The 22,224-nt window shown below is 38.7% G+C and overlaps 1 protein-coding gene across 2 annotated transcripts; it reads left to right on the top strand.

The window, feature by feature from the left end:
• Nucleotides 1-2,107: 2,107 nt before the first annotated feature.
• Nucleotides 2,108-22,213, top strand: MYL1 (myosin light chain 1). Of its 2 annotated transcripts, none has more exons than XM_080933084.1 (7): nt 2,108-2,358; nt 12,715-12,742; nt 16,371-16,514; nt 19,745-19,918; nt 20,209-20,286; nt 21,458-21,500; nt 21,932-22,213. In XM_080933084.1, exons 1-6 carry the CDS (start codon nt 2,245-2,247, stop codon nt 21,484-21,486), a joined length of 567 nt encoding a protein of 188 aa, XP_080789210.1. In that variant the 5' UTR covers nt 2,108-2,244; the 3' UTR covers nt 21,487-21,500; nt 21,932-22,213. The 2 variants fall into 2 exon arrangements, with proteins under 2 accessions (XP_080789210.1, XP_080789211.1); XM_080933085.1 differs by lacking the exons at nt 2,108-2,358; nt 12,715-12,742 and adding exons at nt 11,604-11,732; nt 12,439-12,463.
• Nucleotides 22,214-22,224: the final 11 nt, after the last annotated feature.

Here is a 22,224-nt window from a genome sequence, read left to right as displayed (position 1 = left end):
ATGCTGTTAACAACACCAGATTCCTCATTCACATGCATGGGTTTTGTTTGTACCAGTTTAAAAAATAATTTAATTTAGAATGACATTTACAGTGTTTGTCCTGAGCAGACAGCAGAGTTCAGTGGTGGAGGGCTTGCCTAGAATGCACAAGCATTTCTAGAACTGAGGAAAACAGAATAGAGCTTTGTCTGAGTGTCTACAGGCAACATAACTCAGTAACTCAATCCATGCATGAGCTACAGAGACCAACTGGTGGTAGATCAGCTTGTCAACAGCTGAATTATGGAGGTTGTGAAAGAATGAGAGATTTTTTTGCTTTTGCCTTACTTTGTTGTTGTGTTTTCCGTCTTTGTTTGTATCCCTAAATGTCTTGGAACTCCCTCTAGGCGAGCCTTGAACTTGCAGAGATCCAAATGATGCTGGCTCCTAAGTGCTGGAATAAAAGGTATGTGCCTGTGCCTCCATTGCCCGGCCTGATATTATGAACCTTATTCTCTGTTAGTTACAAAGTATAGGGAAGACTTTTATCAGTCCAGAGAAAATTGCTGTCTTTAACCACAACTACGTGCAAAGATTAGAACATATTTATACACACATATTTACATATGTGCATGAGCAGACATAATATATTCATATGTCGCATATAAATAAGCTCACCTAAAACTCCCAACTTAACTACTGCCTTGCTTCCCTGATAACTACTTACAGGGCCGGTGAGATTGTTCAATGGTTAGTGTCTGTTCGTGCAAGCATGACCTGAATTCCACACTCAGAATCCACATTCATGTGGAAGGAGAGCCATAACTCCACACAACCGTGTGACATTCTCTGACATCCACATGCAAGCTGCACCCACAAATGTGCATCGCACAAACACACATTTATACATACACACATACAATCATGATGATGAATAATTATTATAGAATAATTAGTGATGATGATACAATTTAAATGTCAAGCTGAACAACACACGTGAGAGTAACACTGGACAATAATGTCATTGCATACCATCTCTGGTGGGACTTGTCACTTAGGAAGTTACATCCATTAGTTTTCGTGAATTGCTTTTTAGCTTGTTTTCAAGCCAGGGTCTCACAGGCTGCCCTGAAAATCACTTGTAGACCAGACTGGCCTTGAACTCACAGAGAGGGTCTGTCTGTGTCCCCAGGTACTGAGATTAACAATCTACATTAGTACACCCAGCTTTGGTTTTTATATAATACTTCATATGAGCCTAACTGTGCAAATCGGAAACCAAGGACAAAAATAAGAAAAAAACAAATATCAAATTGCTAGGAAATCATGCACAAAATTGATAATTAAGTCTTTTTAAAAAAGTATATTTTCCTAAAAATGTATTTGTACCTCTTGCGTGGATATAAGATTAAGGAGACAAATAATTCTATTTTGTATCATTTAGAAGGCAATGGGCTAATTGCAGACTCAACTGAGAACTAATTTACTGTCCCTCATTAAATTGTACAGAAAAATAGAATTATGGGAAATCATTTTAAATTTGGTTTTCTTTAGTGGAGGAACACAGACATTGAGGGAGGCAAGGAGAGACACAGACTGTACTCCCTAGAAAGGAAACCACTTTAAGACTTGGTGGACTTTCCTTATACGTCTGCTTTTTATTTTTAAACACTACCAGTGACCTCTTTGCTGACCAACATTTTCTCGCAAATCATGGCCAGGGAGGGAGGGGCATGAGCGGGGAAGAAGCTGGGTGAAAGTTGGCCTCAGCCAAAATTCCAAGTTGAAATTGAATCGGGTAAAGTTTCTTAGGAAGGAAAAAAAAAAAAAAAAAAAAGATTTACAGCTTCAACAGAACTGTAATTCTACCAAGAAAAAAGTACGTCTATGGGCTGTCACTAAACCAACCATGGCTGGCTTTGTCATGCTTCTTTCTCCTTTATAGATAGAGGTGGAGGGGGGGTGGGGAAGCAAGAGGCGGTCAGAAAACTGAAGGAAGCCCTGACCCTTTATATTCCATTTATAGTCCGAGCCGGAATGCCACCCCCCTGGACAAGTGAACCGTCCAATCCAGCCGCGTGTGTCAAGGTTCTATTAGGCACTAAGGGAAATATATATGCACGCCCTTATACCATTCAACACTCTGGGTCCACCCTCCAGACGCCGGGCTGCGGGTCAAGCGATCCACCACAGCTCTTCCAAGTGTCACTTTGGCAGGTTCTTCTGGAGAGATCCTTCTTCTGTTAACCCATCGTTTTAATCAAAATGGCACCAAAGAAAGATGTGAAGAAGCCCGCTGCTGCGCCTGCCCCAGCCCCGGCCCCGGCTCCTGCCCCAGCCAAACCTAAAGAAGAAAAAATCGATCTGTCTGCTATTAAGGTAACTCTAAACAGGTGAATCGTTTTGGTCACTGAAACATCTTTCAACGCTAAGGAACTCAAGGCATTTTGTGGAGAGTTCTATGTTTCATTGAAAAGAAAGGCATTTCTCTGTGACCCGGCGTGTTTCAAACGCCAGGGATCCTGCTTAATAACCTGGGCTGGAGCATACAGTTCCAGTGATGTTATTAAGAGTGGATACTCCCTGTGAGGTTTGTGTTTGCTCCCTTCTTGTTCAGTCTTTGCTGATCCTGTTCCCCTAATTTGCCAAAGTACAATTTAGGAGGAAATATCCAAATCTCAGGGGTTTGCAGTTACAAATGTTTAAAGAGTATACTAAATCTCTTTGGAAACTGGATCCCTGACTATAAAACACCATTCTTTAAAAAAAAAAAAAAGTTATATCTTCTGCTTGTTTCCCGAACTCGAAGACAGCTGATAACCCAGTTGTCTTGGACACATCTATTAGACAGCTGTTTTGCTTCATCTGAAAAAACATTTTTTTTTTTTTGCAATTCAAGTTAATTCCCTCTTCAAATTTGCTTAATACAATTTCATACACGTAGTGGGATCTCAGTGTTTCAGTGACTACAACTATCATCCTGTTTATTTACTTATAGCATTTAACTCAGAATTTTGCGTTCCTTTTAAATGAAACTAACACACACACACACATAACATATAATCTGTCATTTTTATAGCTGTGATGAGCCGTTTGCATACTGAGCCTGAACTAAGGAGACTGTGAATCATTTTTGTGTGGAGAGTTTGCTGTGCACCAAGTTTTCAGTTTCAGAAAAGACGACCCGCTTGGGAAAATGACGCATGTGTGTGTGTCCCTGTCACCTCTTAGCGATGCTGTGGTCATCAGTGCGACTTCTCATTTAACTGTGCTCAGATTGGTCCTTATGGCCGGTTGAAAAGCTTCATCCGAGGAACCCTGCCTTATATGGAAAAGTAGAGTCAAAGTGCTTATGAGGTGATCCTTCCATCCAAGCCAAAGATCCTTTATGTAGTACATCTGAAGTGTCAGGCTTAACACAGCCTCAGAAAGCAACCCACAGGCATCCCATTAACTTAGTATAACTGAGGAGCTTTAAAACATAAAAATAAAAACCTCCAAAATAACATTGAATCAGAGCACACTTGGATTTATATGGCAAAAATCAAATATAAACATAAGTTTTATAACATTCCCATTGCATATTAAATGAAATGTGTTTCAAAAGTACAAGAACATCACAAGCGATTAATCTTTATTTGTACCTGAAGTTATATTTGAAAATACTTGGCCAGAGAATGCAGCATCATTAATGAATGTCCATTTAGGGAAGATGCATGTTGGATCTTCTGAAAAATTTTTTTTCTTAATTTTTGAGGACAAGATGCATGTAGTTGGTTTCTTAATAAGTACCTGAATTTTCATTCTCAGCAATCGTAGTTGATGCCTCTATAGGTGGACACTGACTGCAGCCTGCAAGTGTGACTACAGCTCCCACTGTACTTCCTGATTCTCTAGCACACCATTCTTCAGTGGATTTAGAACCATGAGTCACGGTCAAAGCCATTCTCATATATGTATTGTGATTTATAAGACAACATCATCCCTGTGTTTCTGGAATGAGCTTCTAAAAGAAAAGAAAAAATAAAAACAAGTATGCTACTGATGAAAGCAGGCTTTTAATTTTTTACCTAGAGAAATTACGTATCGGAAAATAAACAAATAGACGTCCTTTAATATCAGTGTTTTAATCCAGAAATGAAGGCAACTGATTTTCCCAGGCAGCAGGGAAGTGGCGTGACTCTCTGAATCGTGACATTGCGTTAGCCTCCCCTGTCTCCGTATTAAAGAAATGCTGTCTGAGCAAGAAAAGCTAAGGAAGACCTCTGAGTTATATGAATGCAGCATGCTCCATTGGAATAGATCTTAAGGAGGAACACACACACACACACACACACACACACACACACACGGAGATAGAAATGGAGGGATCAAAGCAGACTCATTCAAGTGGAGGAATATAAACTCCATCAATGATTTAGCCCCTCATCAGTATGGAATCAACACTTATTTGGAAGTATTTTAGCAATGCCCAAGAATATGTTGCAACTCGAGATCTTTATAATATTTCATTTCATTCCAGTAGATAACAGGGCTAATTAGGAAGTATATTACGGCATTTTCTATGATGATGTGTTAATCACTTGATGCTTCTAGATGTATTCCCTCATATCAGTTATAAACTTTCTTCAAGCAGAGAAAATGAATATATCTATATACATATTCATTAACTTTCTGAAAACTCTATAAAAAACAAAACTTAATTGGATTATAAGATTTACTTCACATATTCCGTAAGATTAGAACTCTAACTATCCTTCACACTGTGGGTAATGCTCAAGTTTAATTATATATAAGACACGGCAATAATTAAATTCATTCCTCAATATTTTTCTCAACTAAGACCCTGGTCCACTGTAACATATACCGCATTTAATAGCTACATATTCGATTCTCCATGAACTCTGAACCATCTTGGATATTTTTGATTAGTGTGTTTACATATGCTTTCCCAATCTGATTTCCTGACTTGTTAGCTATTTATTTAGAATGCTTCTCCAGTTCTTCCTGACAAAAAACCTTTGAGAGTCTGTGAGCAAATGCTTACCAGATGTGCTATGCCCGTAGCCAGTGTTGTGAGTGATTTCAACCAAGTCCCACTGACATTTGAACATTAATATTAATGCTCTTGGTAGTTCTCAGCTCTCTGCCTTTAGAGAGATGATATTTCCAGCAACAAATCCTCGGACTAGAATACCACTGCCTCCTAGGACCACACAGGAATGAAAACCACCATTATGATTTGTGGGTGCAAATAAAGGAATGAATATTAGTGGTAACCAAGTGTAAATAAGAAATGTGATGCCCGTGTGTCTGGGTTTTCAAAGAACTTTAATATGCAATCGGATTTTTTTGCATGGTGCATGTATGCTGGCTGATCAGCCAGGATTGCTGTGAGGTGGAGACTTCTGTCATATCTTGAAATGTGTGGCTTAAATTTTAATTTGCATTGTATTCGCGTCACAATCTAGTCATTCCTGAAGTGATACTGCAGGCAATTTTACAAAAATCAGTAATAGTAAAGAATGCATTGACAGAAACATTACCAAATAACAGATCACCAAGCAGGAACTGGTCGCAGACACGCAAAGGCCTGATGTTCAATTTAATGCATAAGTTGGTTGATCAAGGAGGAAGCAGAACCCAGAGGAGTTCCATCATCAAAGAATTAGTGACATGGCAAAGGTAAGCCTTAACCAGCAGGGTTAATATATAGTCAACCGTGATAAGCATTCAGCTACCTCTAGTTTCTAAATAATAAGCTGCCGTCTTTTTAGTTGGAACACAGAAGGATGTGTTTTCCGTTCAGGACTAGAGCTTGGTTTTGTTTCTTTGTTTCTTTTGTTTTCACTACATTGCACAGTCCCAGGACGGCCAGGAGAGGGAGGAAGAGAGCCACTGCAGAACTCGTTCTGCAAGACTTTGACCTGAACTGTTCTGAGCCTTCTTGTTTTTCACAGCTTCCCTTACCCTCCCTAACACCTGCTGTTGGGGAGTTGGTGTTGCCTTTTATAGCCAGGGGGATGAAATTTTAGGTACGTAAGAGAAGTCTTATTTACTCTGTCCCAACTCTCTGTAAAAAGCTATAAACCAGAATGGAATATATATATATATATATATATATATATATATATATATATATATATATATATATATATATATATATATATATATATCCATGTGTAATGGAATGTTGAATTTCAAGAAGATTGTAGTTTTGTCCTAACTTAAAACATACCAAATCTAATCTTTGAATCTGCCATCATCCGATAAATTTCGCTATTGTTTGTTTGTAAATAAGCATGCTAGTTTTACGAGCATTCTTTGGAGTGATAAACAGAAATGCAATGTCACATATATAATGTGGTTAAATATTAACCTTAACATTCTTTGGGGGGAAAAGCATGAAACAAATGAGTCAATCTCTAATTTAAAAAAAAGAAAGAAAAAAAAAAAGATGAACATGATTATGTTTCTTTGGGGAGAAATAAAAGAGTTATTTCCCCACGAGTCAGCATCAGTAATGCCTTGTTTGTCATGTGTCTACACTATGAGAGGACAAAGCAGCTGAAAGGGAATGAAGAAACACTGAGGGGCAACTGTTGTTGTAACTCCCCACAGCAACACTTGGAAGTGTGTGTACATGGACAGCATCTTTACAAAGCATCACACAGCTTGAAAAGAAAGGCATGCCTTTACCAACCAAGCTGGGAAAACTGCTTTTCATGTGAAGATAATTAAATCTGTGCAAGACAAGGAGACCACAAAGTAACAGGGCCAGATTTAGCCCTTGACATTTCAGTTCTGCAAATGAAACCCCTGGCAAGTTGTCTTTAGAAGTCATCCCCTAATTACCCAGCGTTAAGCACCATCTGACTCATGGGAACTGTGGGAAGGGCTATATTTAGTCCGCTGAGACTGCACTTTCTTCTCTTCCGACTGGACCCCTTTTAGTATGAAGATGGGATATCACCCACTTAACCTCTTCATCAATGCTACCATCTCACTTTTTTTTTTTTTTTTTTGTGCCAAATCAGCAAAACCCACCACATAAAAGTATCAGTGGCTCCAAAATAAACTAGTTAAATTTTAAATCATGGGGGTGACATATCCAATTGTTCTAGTCAGAAATGACTTGAAGCTGGGGAGGAAAGGTTTCTCTTAGAACCTTTTTCCTCTGTCCTTGTGAGTGAGCTGTAATCATGCATGCAACAGTGTATTATCTCCAACTCATAAAAATCAAGTCAATTTGAACACGCTGCTGTGAAATTACATTTTGATAAAACTTTCTTTATTGCAATGAGTACAACATATCAACTGAGTTTTCAGATACCCTGTCCTGTCTCATTGAATAAGTTGTGGCTGGTCCTACTACCTAAAGAATGGAAAATTCAAAACATATTAGTCCCACAAGCAACCAAAAATCATAAAATATTATCATGTATTCAGGAAAATCTAGAGAAGTTATTTAAATTACAAGTCACATGGTTTATCCTGACAGAGGGATAAGATTTCCGTTCTAGTTTTCCACATGTCCCATCTGTATAGGATAATAATTAGTATTCATTTATCATGGCTGTCCCAAGAGGAACTTCTATTTCAGACAAATGGAGAAACATAATCATAATTTCTTAGCTATAATAGTTCAAGTATTTACATTATAAAAATTGTAAATTGAAGGAAAACACATTTTTAAATTTTAAGCAATTACATTTAAATAAATAAATGTACAAAGAAAGTGTACAGCTCAAGAAATTGTAAATTTATTTCTCAATTATTAACTAGGAAGGCATGGGAGAGAAATCCAGAGAGGGGCAGACTCGGATCACATTCTGAAACTCGTATCAAAATTCACTTAGGTCTCTACTGCTCCCTACAGATCCCAACTGAGCTATTTTTAATTGCATAGTTTTATGCTTAGGTGACAGAATTCAAATGACCAGTCCAAGCCTGCTAAACATGGCCATATCAGGCCAGACTCATTTCAGACCAACATGTCCAACTACCTAATAGCTCTTACACCATGTCCCCATGGCTCTACCTTCCCCAAATTTATATATTTCGGTGAGCATCCTAAACACTCTTTTGTTGAGCTCAAAGGTATAGGAGAGATATTTCTTTCCGTTGACCGTAAGTGATGTATTATGAGGCACACCATTCTAATGGTTTCAAATATTATTTCTTGTGGCCTTTTATGGTAGATGCTAAAAATTCTGCAAGAGAAATTAGTTTAATTATTTCCATAAGGGTTGATATTGTCTAACTCTGATCTGCCTGCCAGGCAAGAAGGCAGAGAATATCCTACCATGTTCTCTTGGCTGGAAACTGGCTCTGGTTACAGCAGCTTCTTTTCTTAGCTCCAGTCACTGGCATGTGTGCATCCCGTTGAAATGAGGAGAGCTTTGATCATTGTGGTGTAGGTTCCTCTCTAGGACGTTCCCCTCACAGTATTCAGCAGCATATATTTCCCATCCACTTCTTAACAACACCTCTGCTGCTTTTAGGATACTAAAACCCAACACAGATTAATTCTCTATTTTGTTTACGTGCATTGTAATACTTTGTCCTATAAAACAATTCCATCTAGGTGCCAGGAAATGGATCTTCAGTCAGTGAACTCACGGTCACTGGCAGAAAGACAATTCTCAAAGCAGAAAAGTCTATCATTGCAATAAGAATTCTCCTTAGCAACAGGGATCCTGCAGACTGCTATTTACTCCATGTGAATGGATAAGCCATAACAATGTGAAATGTGGCCTTTTATCTTTAAGACAAAGACACGGGCTAAGATAATAAAGGTGTCTTTAAAAAGAAAGCGAAGAATGGTACATTAGAACTCTGAATAAAAAATCTAAAGGGAAATGCTAGAAGTATGCATATTAAAGAATTTCAAGTGAGTATGCCTACTATGTGCTGGGCAGTTTCTGGTGCTGAAGATGCAGTACTGATAAAGAACATTTGCTTTTGGTTTTTGCTGTTTGTTTGTTTGTTTGTTTTTCTGGAATGTAAACTTTATAAAAGGACAGATAAAGTTTCTGCCCTCCAGGAATATCATACCCTAGAGGAGAAACTTATGTTTGAAAGAGGAACTCAGGTCTACCCAAAGCACAGAGAGCATGGAGTGTTAACAATCTAGTTGTTTTAATTGAGGGAAAAGTTTACTAAGCAACTAAAGGAGAGAGGTACCCTTAGAGCTGTGATAGACAAAACCCAAGCACAGTGCAAAGTCGATGCTCCAGGGAGAGAAGCAGCGTTAGAACACATCCAGATCCAATCAGAAGCAGGCTATGGGCTTTCAGTGTTGGCCGGGGCTTCCCAGCAGGTGAAGCAGGAAGGCTGAATGGCTTGGGGTGGGAAAAAAGAAGCAGGTCCAACACAGGGAGAGAAAGTTCTTTGGATAAGAGGGGTTCTGATCAAGGCTGAGAAGAATGTCTAATGTGACAAGAGAGAACGAGGGTTCATGCCAGACAGAAAAGATTTGAAACACACCAAATGCTGATCTCTCAAACCAAGGCCCAAGCCAAACAGCTGTGTAATCAGATCATGCATTTGCTCAAAGAGCTGATGATATTCGTAATACAACAAGAAAAGCAAGATGGGGGGGGGGGTAGTCATTCTAGCAGTAGGCAGGAGATGGCTGTTTCTCTCCTTTATCTTACGCATGTAACATAGATCTGGCATTTAAAGTTGATTTTCCTCTGTGAACTTAGCTATAGTTTTTTTTTTTTCTTGTGTCAATTGGTATGTTTGAGTTTATATTTTGATTTCCAGTAGGTTAAGAAAAATCTAAACTTTGATGTTGATATGATAAGGATGTAGAGGAAAATTAGGATAAAATAATTTAACAGTTTCTTAGCACTTTGCAGCTCCTATTTTAATAGTCACAACAAACCTGATTAACTAATTCCAAAATAAATTAAAGTATGGTGCTGACTTTCCAGTTTTCCCACAAGTTTTTATACAATTGACCATGTGTCATATGTATACAAGGCTGCCACATTTTTCCATCTGAAAAGGATGTAATATGAAAGTTATCATTACGTACAATGGAGCAACTTCAATGTAATATTCATAGCTACTAGCTTCACTGAAGGTATATACTAGCTCCCAATAATGAAGGCAATTCGGACTCAGTTCTACAAGTACATAAATACAACCCCACCAAATCTAATGGCACAAACACAAAAAATACAATTACAAAGTTTCACTTTGGTGACTCAGAGCATTTTTAATTTCTTCGGTTAACTATCATTTCCCAGTAACCTTTAAAAAATATGTTTTCAATCATGTTAAAAACATGCAGTCACATAAACTTAGGTACTACTACTTTAAAATTATACTATTATTCTTCATCTTAAGACTCAAAATCCTTGGAGTTATTTTTTACAATGGTAAACTTTGGGTCAAAAGATATATATATATATATATATATTTGTGATTAGCACCTAATAATTATACAGAATAGCAAGGGTAGTGCTGGGACATTTTCATATGTGCACATAATTATGTATGTTGAAGAAGTGGTGTATTTTAGCTGTTTATTTCCTCTGGAATAGTAAGAGGGTAAGTTGAAAATACCAAGCAGGACACACTTCCTGCTTTTTATGAATAACTTCCTTAAGGACACATGCAGAAGTCACGATTCACCTCACACCTTCCTTTTTCCTTTGAGCTCCGTAAAATGTGTAGAGAATAACCCAGTGTCTAAACTCCAGTGAACACTCTAACGCTGATCTTTCCCCCAAAGCCATGCCAGCCTGTCCTATTTTCAGATAAGCTGCTATAAAAGCCCATCGCTGGCAATTCCCCTAAACGCCTTTCAAATGTTGAAGTACTATTTTGCACTCCATAAGCCTTACTTAAGGTTATTTTATTCTCTGTCTGTATTCTGAGCCACAACGGGTTGCACAGGGAAGCTTGGTTTTAGTAAGAACTTAACAACAACAATAACAAAGATACAAAATGGACATGTCAGGGTCTTTTTTTTTTTTTTTTGCTCGCTAAGAATTTCAGAAATAAAAATATACAAAAAGAGGGGAGAAAGGACATCCTTAGACATAATGTCAGGAGATGAAGGGAAGAGATAGAAAGGGGAATCCCAAACCATTTTTTTAAACTTAGATTATGTTCCTGCTAATACTGCTCCCAAAAGTCTAATCTTCAGTGGCGATCTAAATGCTGATCCGGTTGCCCATTGTGGGTGTATCCTAAGAAATATGCAGAACACGAAATGCCTTTACAAGACCATAAGGGGCCGAGCTTTGAAGAGTGTAGACCAGGCACTATTTCCAATCTCAACCCAGTCGCAACCACAAAATTCCATTAATACCCAGGCTTGCTGACTAGACACTTACAAGGTCCATAATTACTCATCAGAAGCCGGAGCCCTAGATGAATCCCAAGTTTTCCATGAGCAAAGAAATGTCTTAAGGACAGTTGCAGAGATAAAGACCATAAAAGTACTGACAGGCTTCAGTCCCACCAGGGCTGTTCACATCTAGATGCTGGTTTCCTAAAAATAGCCCTAGGGTACATGTCTCTCTTTCTCTTTGCCCTAAGAAAGCTAAAGAACTCCTCCAGGAGGAGTGGCAACTGCCCTGTGAAATCTGATGCTAGATATGAGATCAGTTTGCCCAGAAATAAAAGGAAGCCACCAGAGAAGTTAAGACTTCACTCAGGGATCTTTCGGAGCTGCCTTCACTTCATTCTCCAGCCTCACTGCTGCTTTGCCTCTCAGAACTTCATCCATCATGGTGGGTCCTACAAGACAACGATATGTCATTTATAGGAGGAGACAGTTGGGCAGCAGGAGCATACTGAGAAGCAAGGCAGACCAGGACAGGATGGAGGACAGAACCTATTTAGCACTAGGTTTTTGGAACCTACTATTGGTTTCCACGAGCTAGGAAGGAGATAGAAGAAATTACTTGGAGCTATTGCACCGGATAGAAAACTTTGTCTTCTTCCCCAGAGCATTTGTTGGTGCTTCACCAGCTTTTGCTTTACCACGTAAGATTCAACTAAACTTAGAAAGGGTGGAAAAGTGCAGCCCTAGCGTAATAGTATTCAGCTTTAAAATAGAATTCAGTGATAACCGAGAGCTAATGTTGAGCAATATGTTAATTAGACAGAAAGACTTTTTAAAGGTGGCTTTTATATGCAATTTTATTTGCAGTTTTAAATGTATATCTTATTGGACACGTGCTAAATATAGACTGCCCTGGCATTCTAGGAACTGTTCTTCTTATTAAAATATATTAATATTCACATCATTGAGATATAGAGAAAAGATTTCCAAGTTATCTTTTGCAATAGATTTTACACTCCTAGGTTCACGATTGCTCTCACGCACTCCTCCGGTTCCGTGACACCTACACGGGTTCCTGAAAGCAGAGAACACTCTTTCTGTCAATGCATTTGAAAGTCCTCTTTCTCTCTCTCTCTCTCTCACCACTGCAGTCCTTCAGTGCTGACCAGATTGCCGGTAAGTGGTTTGATCAGCTCTACCATAGGAAGAACTCTGCCTGTCTTTGAAATGCCCCTAACTCCACAGCATGTCCCTTTGTGGCTCAGACTGTCCGTGTCCACGCCATGCCTGAACTCTGCAAAATGGCTTGACTTCCGGAGCTCACTTTGAAGAGAACTCAGGGAATGAGCTGGACGCACTCATAAAATCGGGACGCTCTTCTGTGGTTAAAAAAAAAATGTTCTTTATAATGAATTTCTTTCTAACAGATCGAGTTCTCTAAGGAACAACAGGAGGGTAAGTTAAAAGCTGTAGCTGTTCATATGGGCAGACTCAGAGATGAGAAGGGAGAAAACCAACTCTTTTGGGATGAGCTAAGTGCTGGCTAATTATCCTCACTGGTGTTGCTACTCTAAATATAAATTGCTTTCAATCACTCTAAATATAAACCTGTATAGCTGAAGCCCTTGGTTATAGTCAGTAATCAAAGATTTAAGGAAATTTTTAAAAAATAGAGTTTTAATATGCCACTGATTGATGAACTCAGTACAATAGGAAAGATCATATATAATATAGTCACAAAAGGATCTAAGTTTTAGAAAACTAATTTACTAACTAAAACCCCAGAGAGAGATTTGATAACTCTGAAGTGAGCAATCTGAAAAATGAAGTTGATTAGAAAAGCTGTTCTAATTATTAAACCTACCCAGCTTCTGTGGAAATGGGGGATAGAGGTGAATTCATAGATGGAGAAAGATCCTGGTTCAGCATTTCTCTAAGAGATACAGGACCTTCAGCCGGAGAGGTGAAAGGTCGTTCTTTCTCAGTGACCAAAGGATTAGTAATAGTATCATTTTTTATATGAATCCAAACTGACTAGAAAGTTTTTTCACGAACAGGTACTATCAGCAGTGAGACTCGGGTTTTTTTTCACCTTCATGTATTTAGATTCAACAGGGCCAAATTTCCTGAACAAGCTCAATTTTTGTGATGCTACACAAGTCACGTGATTGGTCATACCATATATGATACAAATAATTATGGATTATTAGTAACAGTTTCCTACCTAACGTTTTCCACATTGATCAGTCTCTTTCAGGATCATATTAAGTACGATGTTGTCTGGTTTTTCAGTTTAGAACAAAAGATTATTTGCTATATATAGTACAAACTTACTGATTCCTATAGCATGGAGGCGCCCTTATTGATAACCAATGATTTAGATGGTGGGATGACTTACAATTCAAGATCATTTAAAGATACACCATGAAGGATTTGTCTTAGGGAAATGATGGTCCTAATTTGTTTAAGAAATACTTTTAAGTAGTGAGGTAGCCACATCATCAGCCCTGCCTCCCAGTCCTCTGCAATCCCTGATCTATAAATGCTATCATGGCTGCCAAACTATTGCTGAACCGAACAATGAACAACTCAAAAACCCTTGGTGAGACAAATGTGCTTAAAGTGTGGAGTGTGAGACATATCACCCAATGCTGAAAACAGGTTGAAGCCACAGACTTGAATAAACATGGGCACACTGGCCTGGTTTTATTTTTGCTTTGTGTCAGAAACACAAATGTAAACTATTCGAACTAAGTGGAAATTCTTTGCTTTCAGAATAAATCCAGACCACTTGAGTGTGTTTCCTTGCTTAATGAATGAAGAACAGTATCCGTGCCATTCTGTTCCAACTGAAGGAAGGGGAGGGAGAGGCAAAGATAATTACAATTTAAATGTTCAGGTCTTCTGCTGTCTGTTCATTAGCATGACCATCAGTCACATGCATCTACTTAAACATTAATTAACTTTTACATTACAAATGCTAAAGTCTAAATCTTCAAGCTCACCACTTATTTTTTAAGTGTTCAAAACCACTGTTAGAAGGCAGATGGAGAGTAATTTCCTCACCAGATATTTGAGAAACACTGTGGTTCTGGGCCAAAGATCACATGATGCATTTTTAAAGGTGAAATAGAAAAAATGGTTAAGTTTTGCTCGCACTGATGTCTGTGGAGACAACTCCATTCTGTTCTTGTGGTTCATTAAAGACTGAAAAAAATACATGAACAAAGAGGTGTGGTAAGACCATAATAAAATGTGGTTTATATAGCCAGCCAGGGAAGGAATTTACTAGTCTGTGTTTTGGAACCTTGAAGAGAATAGCTAAGCCTTGGGCTAGAAGTCCAGGATTAAAAGAATTACTTTTGCAGCCTCTGCCTTTAAGTTATCAAAAGATAATGTCAGAGAGATTTCATTACAGCCATAAAAAAATCCCATTTCTACACCAGCATCTAAGCCAGGTGACTACAAGTCCTCAGAGCACCAGGCGTGGCATGTGAAGCCAGTAGCAAGAGGAGTCCTGTTCTACGTGACCTTTGGAAAGATGAAAAATAGCATGTGACTCATGAAACCACAAGGCACAAGGATTTTTTTTTCCAGATTGGGGCAGATTATGGTGAGATTGTATAGGATTCAGTAAAGGAGGGTAACGTGACCTGAAGCTAATCACGCACACGCACCCAGTCTGATGCTAGATTAAAAGGCACAGGGACAGTAAAATAGAATATCAGGGTATCAGACAGAGTAATCTTTTCTGACAGCATATTTTTTTGGGAGACCTCCCCTAGCCTAAAAAGAATGTTCCCGGTTTTGAGTTTCTTCACCAACTGCTACTGTGTCATTAGGGTTAACTCCAGTAAATCACCATCTTTCCTCCCAGGTTTTCCAGAATTTTTCATCTAGTCAAGTTTAGGTATTTCCATTAAAATGCCTTTATTGGTTCTCAGATGCATTGTAGCCCCTCTTTCCAGCCTTTTTGCTACATATTTCTAAATTATTAGAGTGATAATTGTAAGGGTGAAGTGGTTCGATCAAAAATGGAATTAAAGGACATAAAGTACCCAGCGAAGAGCTTGTATAGAGAAAGGGCAGCACTCCCAGATACACTCCTAATAAACACACAGAGGTGTGGACATGAATAAAACAGCTCGTCCCATCTGTGTAAATATCCCAAGTTCAATAGCGGACTGAGACTCTGCAGGGTGCTTTGCTGGAAAGAAACTAGGCCGAGGAGAAAACTCAATTTCTGCATCATCTACTTACAATTGCATGACACTCTATGATCATCTCCACTAAATGGTAGTTTTAAAATCTGTTTTTAAATTATAAACATGTTTAGGTCATATGGATTATTCCGGGGCTAAATCAGAGTTATATGAACATTCGTAACAGTTGATCTAAAAATCATTTTCCCTCTGAATCAGTCATAATAAGAGCCTCCCAGAATCAGACATTGAGGTGTTTAAATGGCATTATAAAACTTACAGGCTTACCTTGCATTCCACCTTAAATAATAATAATAATAATAATAATAATAATAATAATAATAATAATAATAATAATAATGGCTATTTCTGGAGAAAGCTAGTTAAGAAGACAGCCTATAAAGTTATGCCCCAAAAGATGTTTCTCCAAATGTAGTAAGTTTAAACTCACATACAATGGCCCCAGCTGGAAATTTGCTTTCTTGACATTTCATTAGCATTGTCAATTAATAGAGGGACTGACTGTTTGCAGACTCCTAATCTTTCTTAAGGCATCAGAATAGTTTAAGTGACTCCTACTGCCCACACAGGTGAAGGAAATATGAACCATGGTAACTGGGAGCTCCAGTTATCATAATTAAAAACAAATTCCACATTAATAACAGTCCGGCTTAAACCTAGAAATGCCGCTTTAAAACAGTCCCCACAGAGACACCAAAAGGATTTTCCAATGATTGTTACAGACGGAAATAACTTGAGTGGTTGCTGAAAATTGTAAAAAGAGAAGAGTTTGAACTAAATCCTCAAAGGACCTGGGGTTAATTAAAAGGTCTAAGAACTAAAAAGTCTACCAGTGCCTGAATGCCTTGTGTTTCTTGCAGAATTCAAGGAGGCATTCCTCCTGTTCGACAGAACAGGTGAAAGCAAGATCACCTTAAGTCAGGTGGGTGACGTCCTCCGGGCTCTGGGCACCAATCCCACCAATGCAGAAGTCAAGAAGGTTCTCGGGAACCCTAGCAACGAAGGTAGGTTCCTCTAAGATCGCTGGAACTCAGGGAGGGACTCCCACACAACAGAGCTCAGTTTGTCCTGATGGTGGCAGCCATGCTTCCTTCCTTGTCAATGGAAAAACCTCTGTTTTCATTAAAAAGAGAGAGAGAGAGAGAGAGAGAGAGGGATGGAGGGAGGGAGGGAGAGAGAGAGAGAAGGAGGGGGGAGGGAGGGAGGGAGAGAGGGAGGGAGGGAGAGAGAGAGGAGGAAGGGAGAGAGAAAAGGAGGGAGGGAGGGAGAAAAGGAGGGAGGGAGGGAGGGAGAGAGAGAGACAGAGACAGAGAAGTTAACTTTGAGGAGGGGCAAGTGTAATAAAACATCACACCAGAGAAGGGCAAGAAACAATGGGAACATCCTCCCCAGCATCAAATCGGAGCCCAGAGCTACTGAGACAGGGCATAAATGAACACGTGTTCTTTTTCAGAGTTCATACCTTCAAAGGCAAAAGTACAATTTAAAAAGTTGGTTTAATTTTAATTCAAACATAATAACAGCTTCTCCTTTCTTTCCTCAATCCCCTCCGTTGTCCCTTCCTTCCAGTCTTTCTTCCCATGCCTACCCCTTCCTCCCTCTCAAATTCACGGACACATCTTTGTTATTTTTATATATGTGCATAAATATATAACTATATAAGCCCAACCTTTTGAGTCTATTTAGTGTTGCTTGTGTGGTATCATGGTTAACCATGTGACACTGATTAATCAATTAGGGGGATCATCCTTGGAAAGGATGAAATCGCCCTCTCATCATCCCTTAGTTGCCTGTTGTTTGTCCAGAAGAGAGGTCCTCTAAGACTTCCTGCATCCATGCTATTTTGTCTATTTTTGTCCATGGTCAAGTTCTGTTAGGTAGCCGTGTTGTTGCAGTGTTGTAGCTTCCCTGTCATCTTGAGGAGGCACAATCTCACAAGAGAATTCCTGATCCTCTGGGTCTTACAATTCCCCATTTTGATAAAAAAAAAAAAAAAAAAAAAAAAAAAAAAAAAAAAAACATTGAATATAGCTCAAATCCAACACTTTTTGTATACAGCCAGCAACAGTCATAATAATGTCCTTCTAGAGAACACTGATTCTGTGATAAGCGACTGTGAGAATAAAGTCACAGTGACCTGCTGACCTCTTTAGCCAATGTACTTTGGCTTTGCTTCAGTGACCGACTAAAAGGAACTCAGCCATCTTAATTAAGAATAGGCAGAGTCGTGTCTTAATGAGTATTTTCTATTTCCAATCAATTTTTTATGTAATTCCTTGGAAACCTTAAAGCAAACCCTGCATTCTGTCTCCCCAGGTAAGTCCTGGACCTTAGGAGTCAGTGAGGCATATAAGGGGAATTACAGAAGTCACTCACTCCATATGGAAACCCAGCCACGAGTCCAGAACAAAGAAATTGCTTTTAATCCCATCGGCTCATGGCGAATTATAATAACCTATTGGAAAATGTAACTCTAAACAAAAATGACAAGACACAAAATGAAAGTTTTCTCAAGTAGAAATCTGGGCTGTTTGGCTGCATTTGGGGGAAAAAAATTGAGGGGTTGAGCAAATGATGTGTTTTTTTCATGATGATGAAGTATGTGCTGGTGATTGTTTCTTCATGAAAGACAGACAGAAAAAAAGGAAGGAAGAAAAGGAAGAAAGGCAGGAAGGAAGATAAACATAAAAAGACAGAAGAGAGATTAAATAACATAATTTCAAAAACTGTACCTCTACTTGAGCCAGCCTGTCTTTTCTGAAGACATGAGCGATATAGTTGTGCGGAAAGATGGGAGCGGTGACAGAGGGAGATGCTCTGATGCAGAGTAAGCCTCACGTCCCCCGGTCCTTATCTCACTTAGAGATGCTCTGATGATGCAGAGTAAGCCTCACGAGGGAGATGCTCTGATGCAGAGTAAGCCTCACGTCCCCCGGTCCTTATCTCACTTAGAAGCTTCCCTTAGTAACAAAGTCACCAGGTGAGTGTTCATTGCCTCAACATCCCAATGTGATCTTTCTATAACCCAGTGTGCTAGATTCCTTCTGTCAAAGAAGAAGGAAATTTTTATTTCCCTATTTATATAATTGTATTCATACATTCATGTGTATATGTATGGATACACACATACACACACACACATACAAATATATACACACATATATACAAATATACATATGTGCATGTACATACATAATATATATGAGTATATACACACATATACATACATACAATATGTATATCTGTATATATATATATATATATATATATATATATATATATATAAATAATCTCTTGCTTGAAATTAAAAAAGAGTGAGGATATCATGCAATATTTGACACACACTATTTTCTCACGGGCTTCTTATAAAAAAATTACTTCAAATTTAAAGGAGTCGAAGGCTCTACGCAACCTTAGGCCTAGGGAGCATATGTAATTAAAGATCAGTACAGTTTATAAGATTGTGGAAAATTTTGTATTGTTTTCCTGGTGCTTATGGAATATAGTAAATTACAGTACTAATAAAATTTATTAACTAATCAATTTGTCTCAAGCTTTTCATGCACTGGGTTTATTACGTCTCACAGTGATACTTTAGAGTGTTTCTATTTTGGAATTGAGAATACAATGTACAAAGAGGGCAGAGAAGTTGAGCCAAGGGACTGGAGAGAGAGCTCAGCAAGTTAAATGCATTTTAAGATTCGAGTCATGTCCCTGGCATGCATATCATGTGGCATACAAGCAGTGACTCCGATTCCAGGGGCTCTAACATCCTAACCACCGTCGGCAGGTGCTGGTGAACCTGTGGGACACATTCCCACATTCAGGCCCACGTACATATCTATGAAATAAAACAGAGAGAAGAACGTTGAGCCATATTTTGGGGGCACCAGCTATAATCTCAGCACTTTCAGGGCAGACATGGGAGGCTCGGAAATTCAGTCATCCTCAGTCCAATGGTAAGTTGAAGGCCACTCGGGAGGAGTGAGCCTATCTCTAAAAACTAATAGTGAATAAAAGAAAGTGGTTAGCAGGGTTGTGAGTGCTGAACTAGGGATAAAGCTGAGACTGAAGAACTCCAGCAATGGTCTGTTATCCTATGTTTTGTCAGATTAGTAGTTTGTCAACTGAAATTTAAGTTGTGGGAAGGTTTTTATGAATATTTGAGTTGGTAACTCAGAGGCTGTATTTTTACAGGGATTACTAACTCTGCACACTGCAATTTTTCTTCCAGAGATGAATGCTAAGAAAATCGAGTTTGAACAGTTTCTGCCCATGATGCAAGCTATCTCCAACAACAAGGACCAGGGAGGCTATGAAGATTTTGTTGAGGGTCTGCGTGTCTTCGACAAGGAGGGCAATGGCACTGTCATGGGTGCTGAACTGCGCCATGTCCTCGCCACGCTGGGTAAGGACATTATGGGCTTAGTAGGAGAGATTGGACATGAAGGTCACGATAGAAAAACCATGTCACAATCAGAATAGTCAGGGGAAAGGCTCCAGAGGAAAAATGAAAACAAAAAAATTAATGATAGGTAAAAGTCGGTGACTATGTCTGTTGGCCTCTGTGGCGGTGAGCTTGTTTTGGAGTGAAGTGATGATGTTTCACGAAGCCTGTGGCTGATCACTTATGGTAGGAATTTGAAAATATTCTTTTCCTATCTTATTGCTAAAACTAAGAGTGTTTTGTTTCCCCAGGAGAGAAGATGAAGGAGGAGGAGGTAGAGGCGTTGCTGGCAGGTCAGGAGGACTCCAACGGCTGCATCAACTATGAAGGTACAGCCAGCCCCACCTCGTTAAGGACAGATTCCTTTTCAACTTCATTTTCCTCTTCTTTATTGATGCATGTGACTTATTATAAGTAAACTGCCTTATTCTGAGATGCTGCATGAGGACCCAGACAGACATGCAGAATTAATTCTGGAAATCCCACTCAGTCTCTTACAGTTTAATCTAAGTTTCCTTATGTTTTCTCGTAGTTTATCTACAATATCCCCCGAAAGACAGGTAGGGCTTAGATTAGAGTCAAGCATAATGCGACTCCGGAGCTGAGCAGATTTTGAAGTTCTTCACAAGTACAAAAATCGTAAGAAGCCGGAGGTCAACGAGATTTAGTTCCTTATGGATGGTCAAATTGTTCACAGCAAGGCTGGAACTGAAGCTTAGTTCTCTCTAGCTAGTGGTCTTGCTCACTTGAAAAAAATCACTTAATAGCAGATGTGGCTGCAGACATTTGTAATTCTAGGGAGCTGAAAGAGAAGCCCAGGCCTGCCTGAGTTATAAAGTGAGATCCTACTGCAAGGACGTGGGAAGTGGGGGAAGAAAGGGCAGGAAAAAAGGAAAGAAGGAAGGAAGGGAGAGAGGGAGAGAGGGAAGGAGGGAGGGGAAAAGAAGGGACTGATGAACACATAGACACAGAGGTGGTGGGAGAAAATCGTCTCACGGTAGCCAGTGTTTATTTTCTGCTACCAATTTATAGCAGTTTCACACAAAGCATACAAAAGCAATATATATGCAAAGAAAATATTTAATAGAAAGCTGTTTAATATTATTTGAAAATGCAAATATTTTCAATAAGCTTTATCATCTCCTCTAAAAAAAAGACCAGCCACATTTCAATAAACCTATATTATCAACTTTGATGAAAATGTGAATTTACAATGTTCCAAATTTATAGAAAGCATTAAAAAAAGAGGATAGAAAAGAAGGGAAGAGAAAACATAGACAGTAAGCCATCCCAGCCAACCTTAACAAGAAACATTAATTAAACTGTACCTTTTGCCCATAAACAACTCCTATTTGGTTGTTGTTATAAATATATTAAGTATAATAACCTCTAATAAACACTGTGGGAACAAATAGATAGTCATCTGGAAAATAAATTTAAATCTTGACTTCTTTTTAATTCAGTTTGATGTTTTCTAACTCTTTATATATTGTCCAACAGCTTTTGTCAAACACATCATGTCTGTCTAAATGGAATTTTCAAGGTATACATCTATCCTTTCTTCGATATGTAAGGCTTGGGTGATATTTTGTTAAAAAAGAGCTTAATAGCCTATGCTTTAGATACATACAGTATTGCCTCCTAACTGCAAGTCATATTAACCAGAATATGCCCTCCTATTTTTTAAACTCTATAATAATTTAACAGTATAAATTTAACTAAGCAGAGAATAGTTAATTTAAGTTGCATATAACATGACTGAAAATATTGTCCTAAGTTCTTTAAATAACATTAGCTTTTAACAATTACTTTTCTAACAAACTATGTTGTAATAGTTCAAATTCAAGTGACAGCAACTGGGTTCTTAAAGCAAGACTGTCCTTTGCCTTGCGAGTGTTGGCTCACTGTTTCCTCTAGAAAGATCTTTCCAAAGAGATACTATCAATATTTAACTTGCTTCCATTTTCCCCACAGAATGCAGTATTGGGGAAGACTGGCCAGAAAGTCAGTTCAAGAACACCTATAACTAACTGTCAACACCAGCTTACCACTACCCAGAAGATCAAACAATCTAGACCATTCTAGATTGAAGGATTCCCTGAATTTTTATAAACCTTGAGTTTTTCATGACACACAAATCATGTGTCTACTGTTGATAATCTCAAGTCCGTGCACCACCACCTTTATCGTCTACTTGGGTCCACAACATTCTTACAATACTACATCAATAAACTCGGTCAGTCTGGAATACTCAAATTGTGGTGTGT

This window comes from Micromys minutus, assembly GCF_963924665.1.
Source record: "Micromys minutus genome assembly, chromosome: 19".
Lineage (NCBI taxonomy): Eukaryota > Metazoa > Chordata > Mammalia > Rodentia > Muridae > Micromys > Micromys minutus.
The sequence above is the reverse complement of the archived record's forward strand: the minus strand, read 5'-3'. Positions and strand labels throughout refer to the sequence as shown.

Excerpts from the sequence above, each read along its gene's own strand:
- MYL1 (XM_080933084.1), top strand. The coding sequence starts at position 2,245 with ATGGCACCAAAGAAAGATGTGAAGAAGCCCGCTGCTGCGCCTGCCCCA. Across the intron at positions 12,743-16,370 it reads CTCTAAGGAACAACAGGAGG|AATTCAAGGAGGCATTCCTC; the intron begins GTAAGTTAAAAG and ends TGTTTCTTGCAG. Across the intron at positions 20,287-21,457 it reads CGGCTGCATCAACTATGAAG|CTTTTGTCAAACACATCATG; the intron begins GTACAGCCAGCC and ends ATTGTCCAACAG.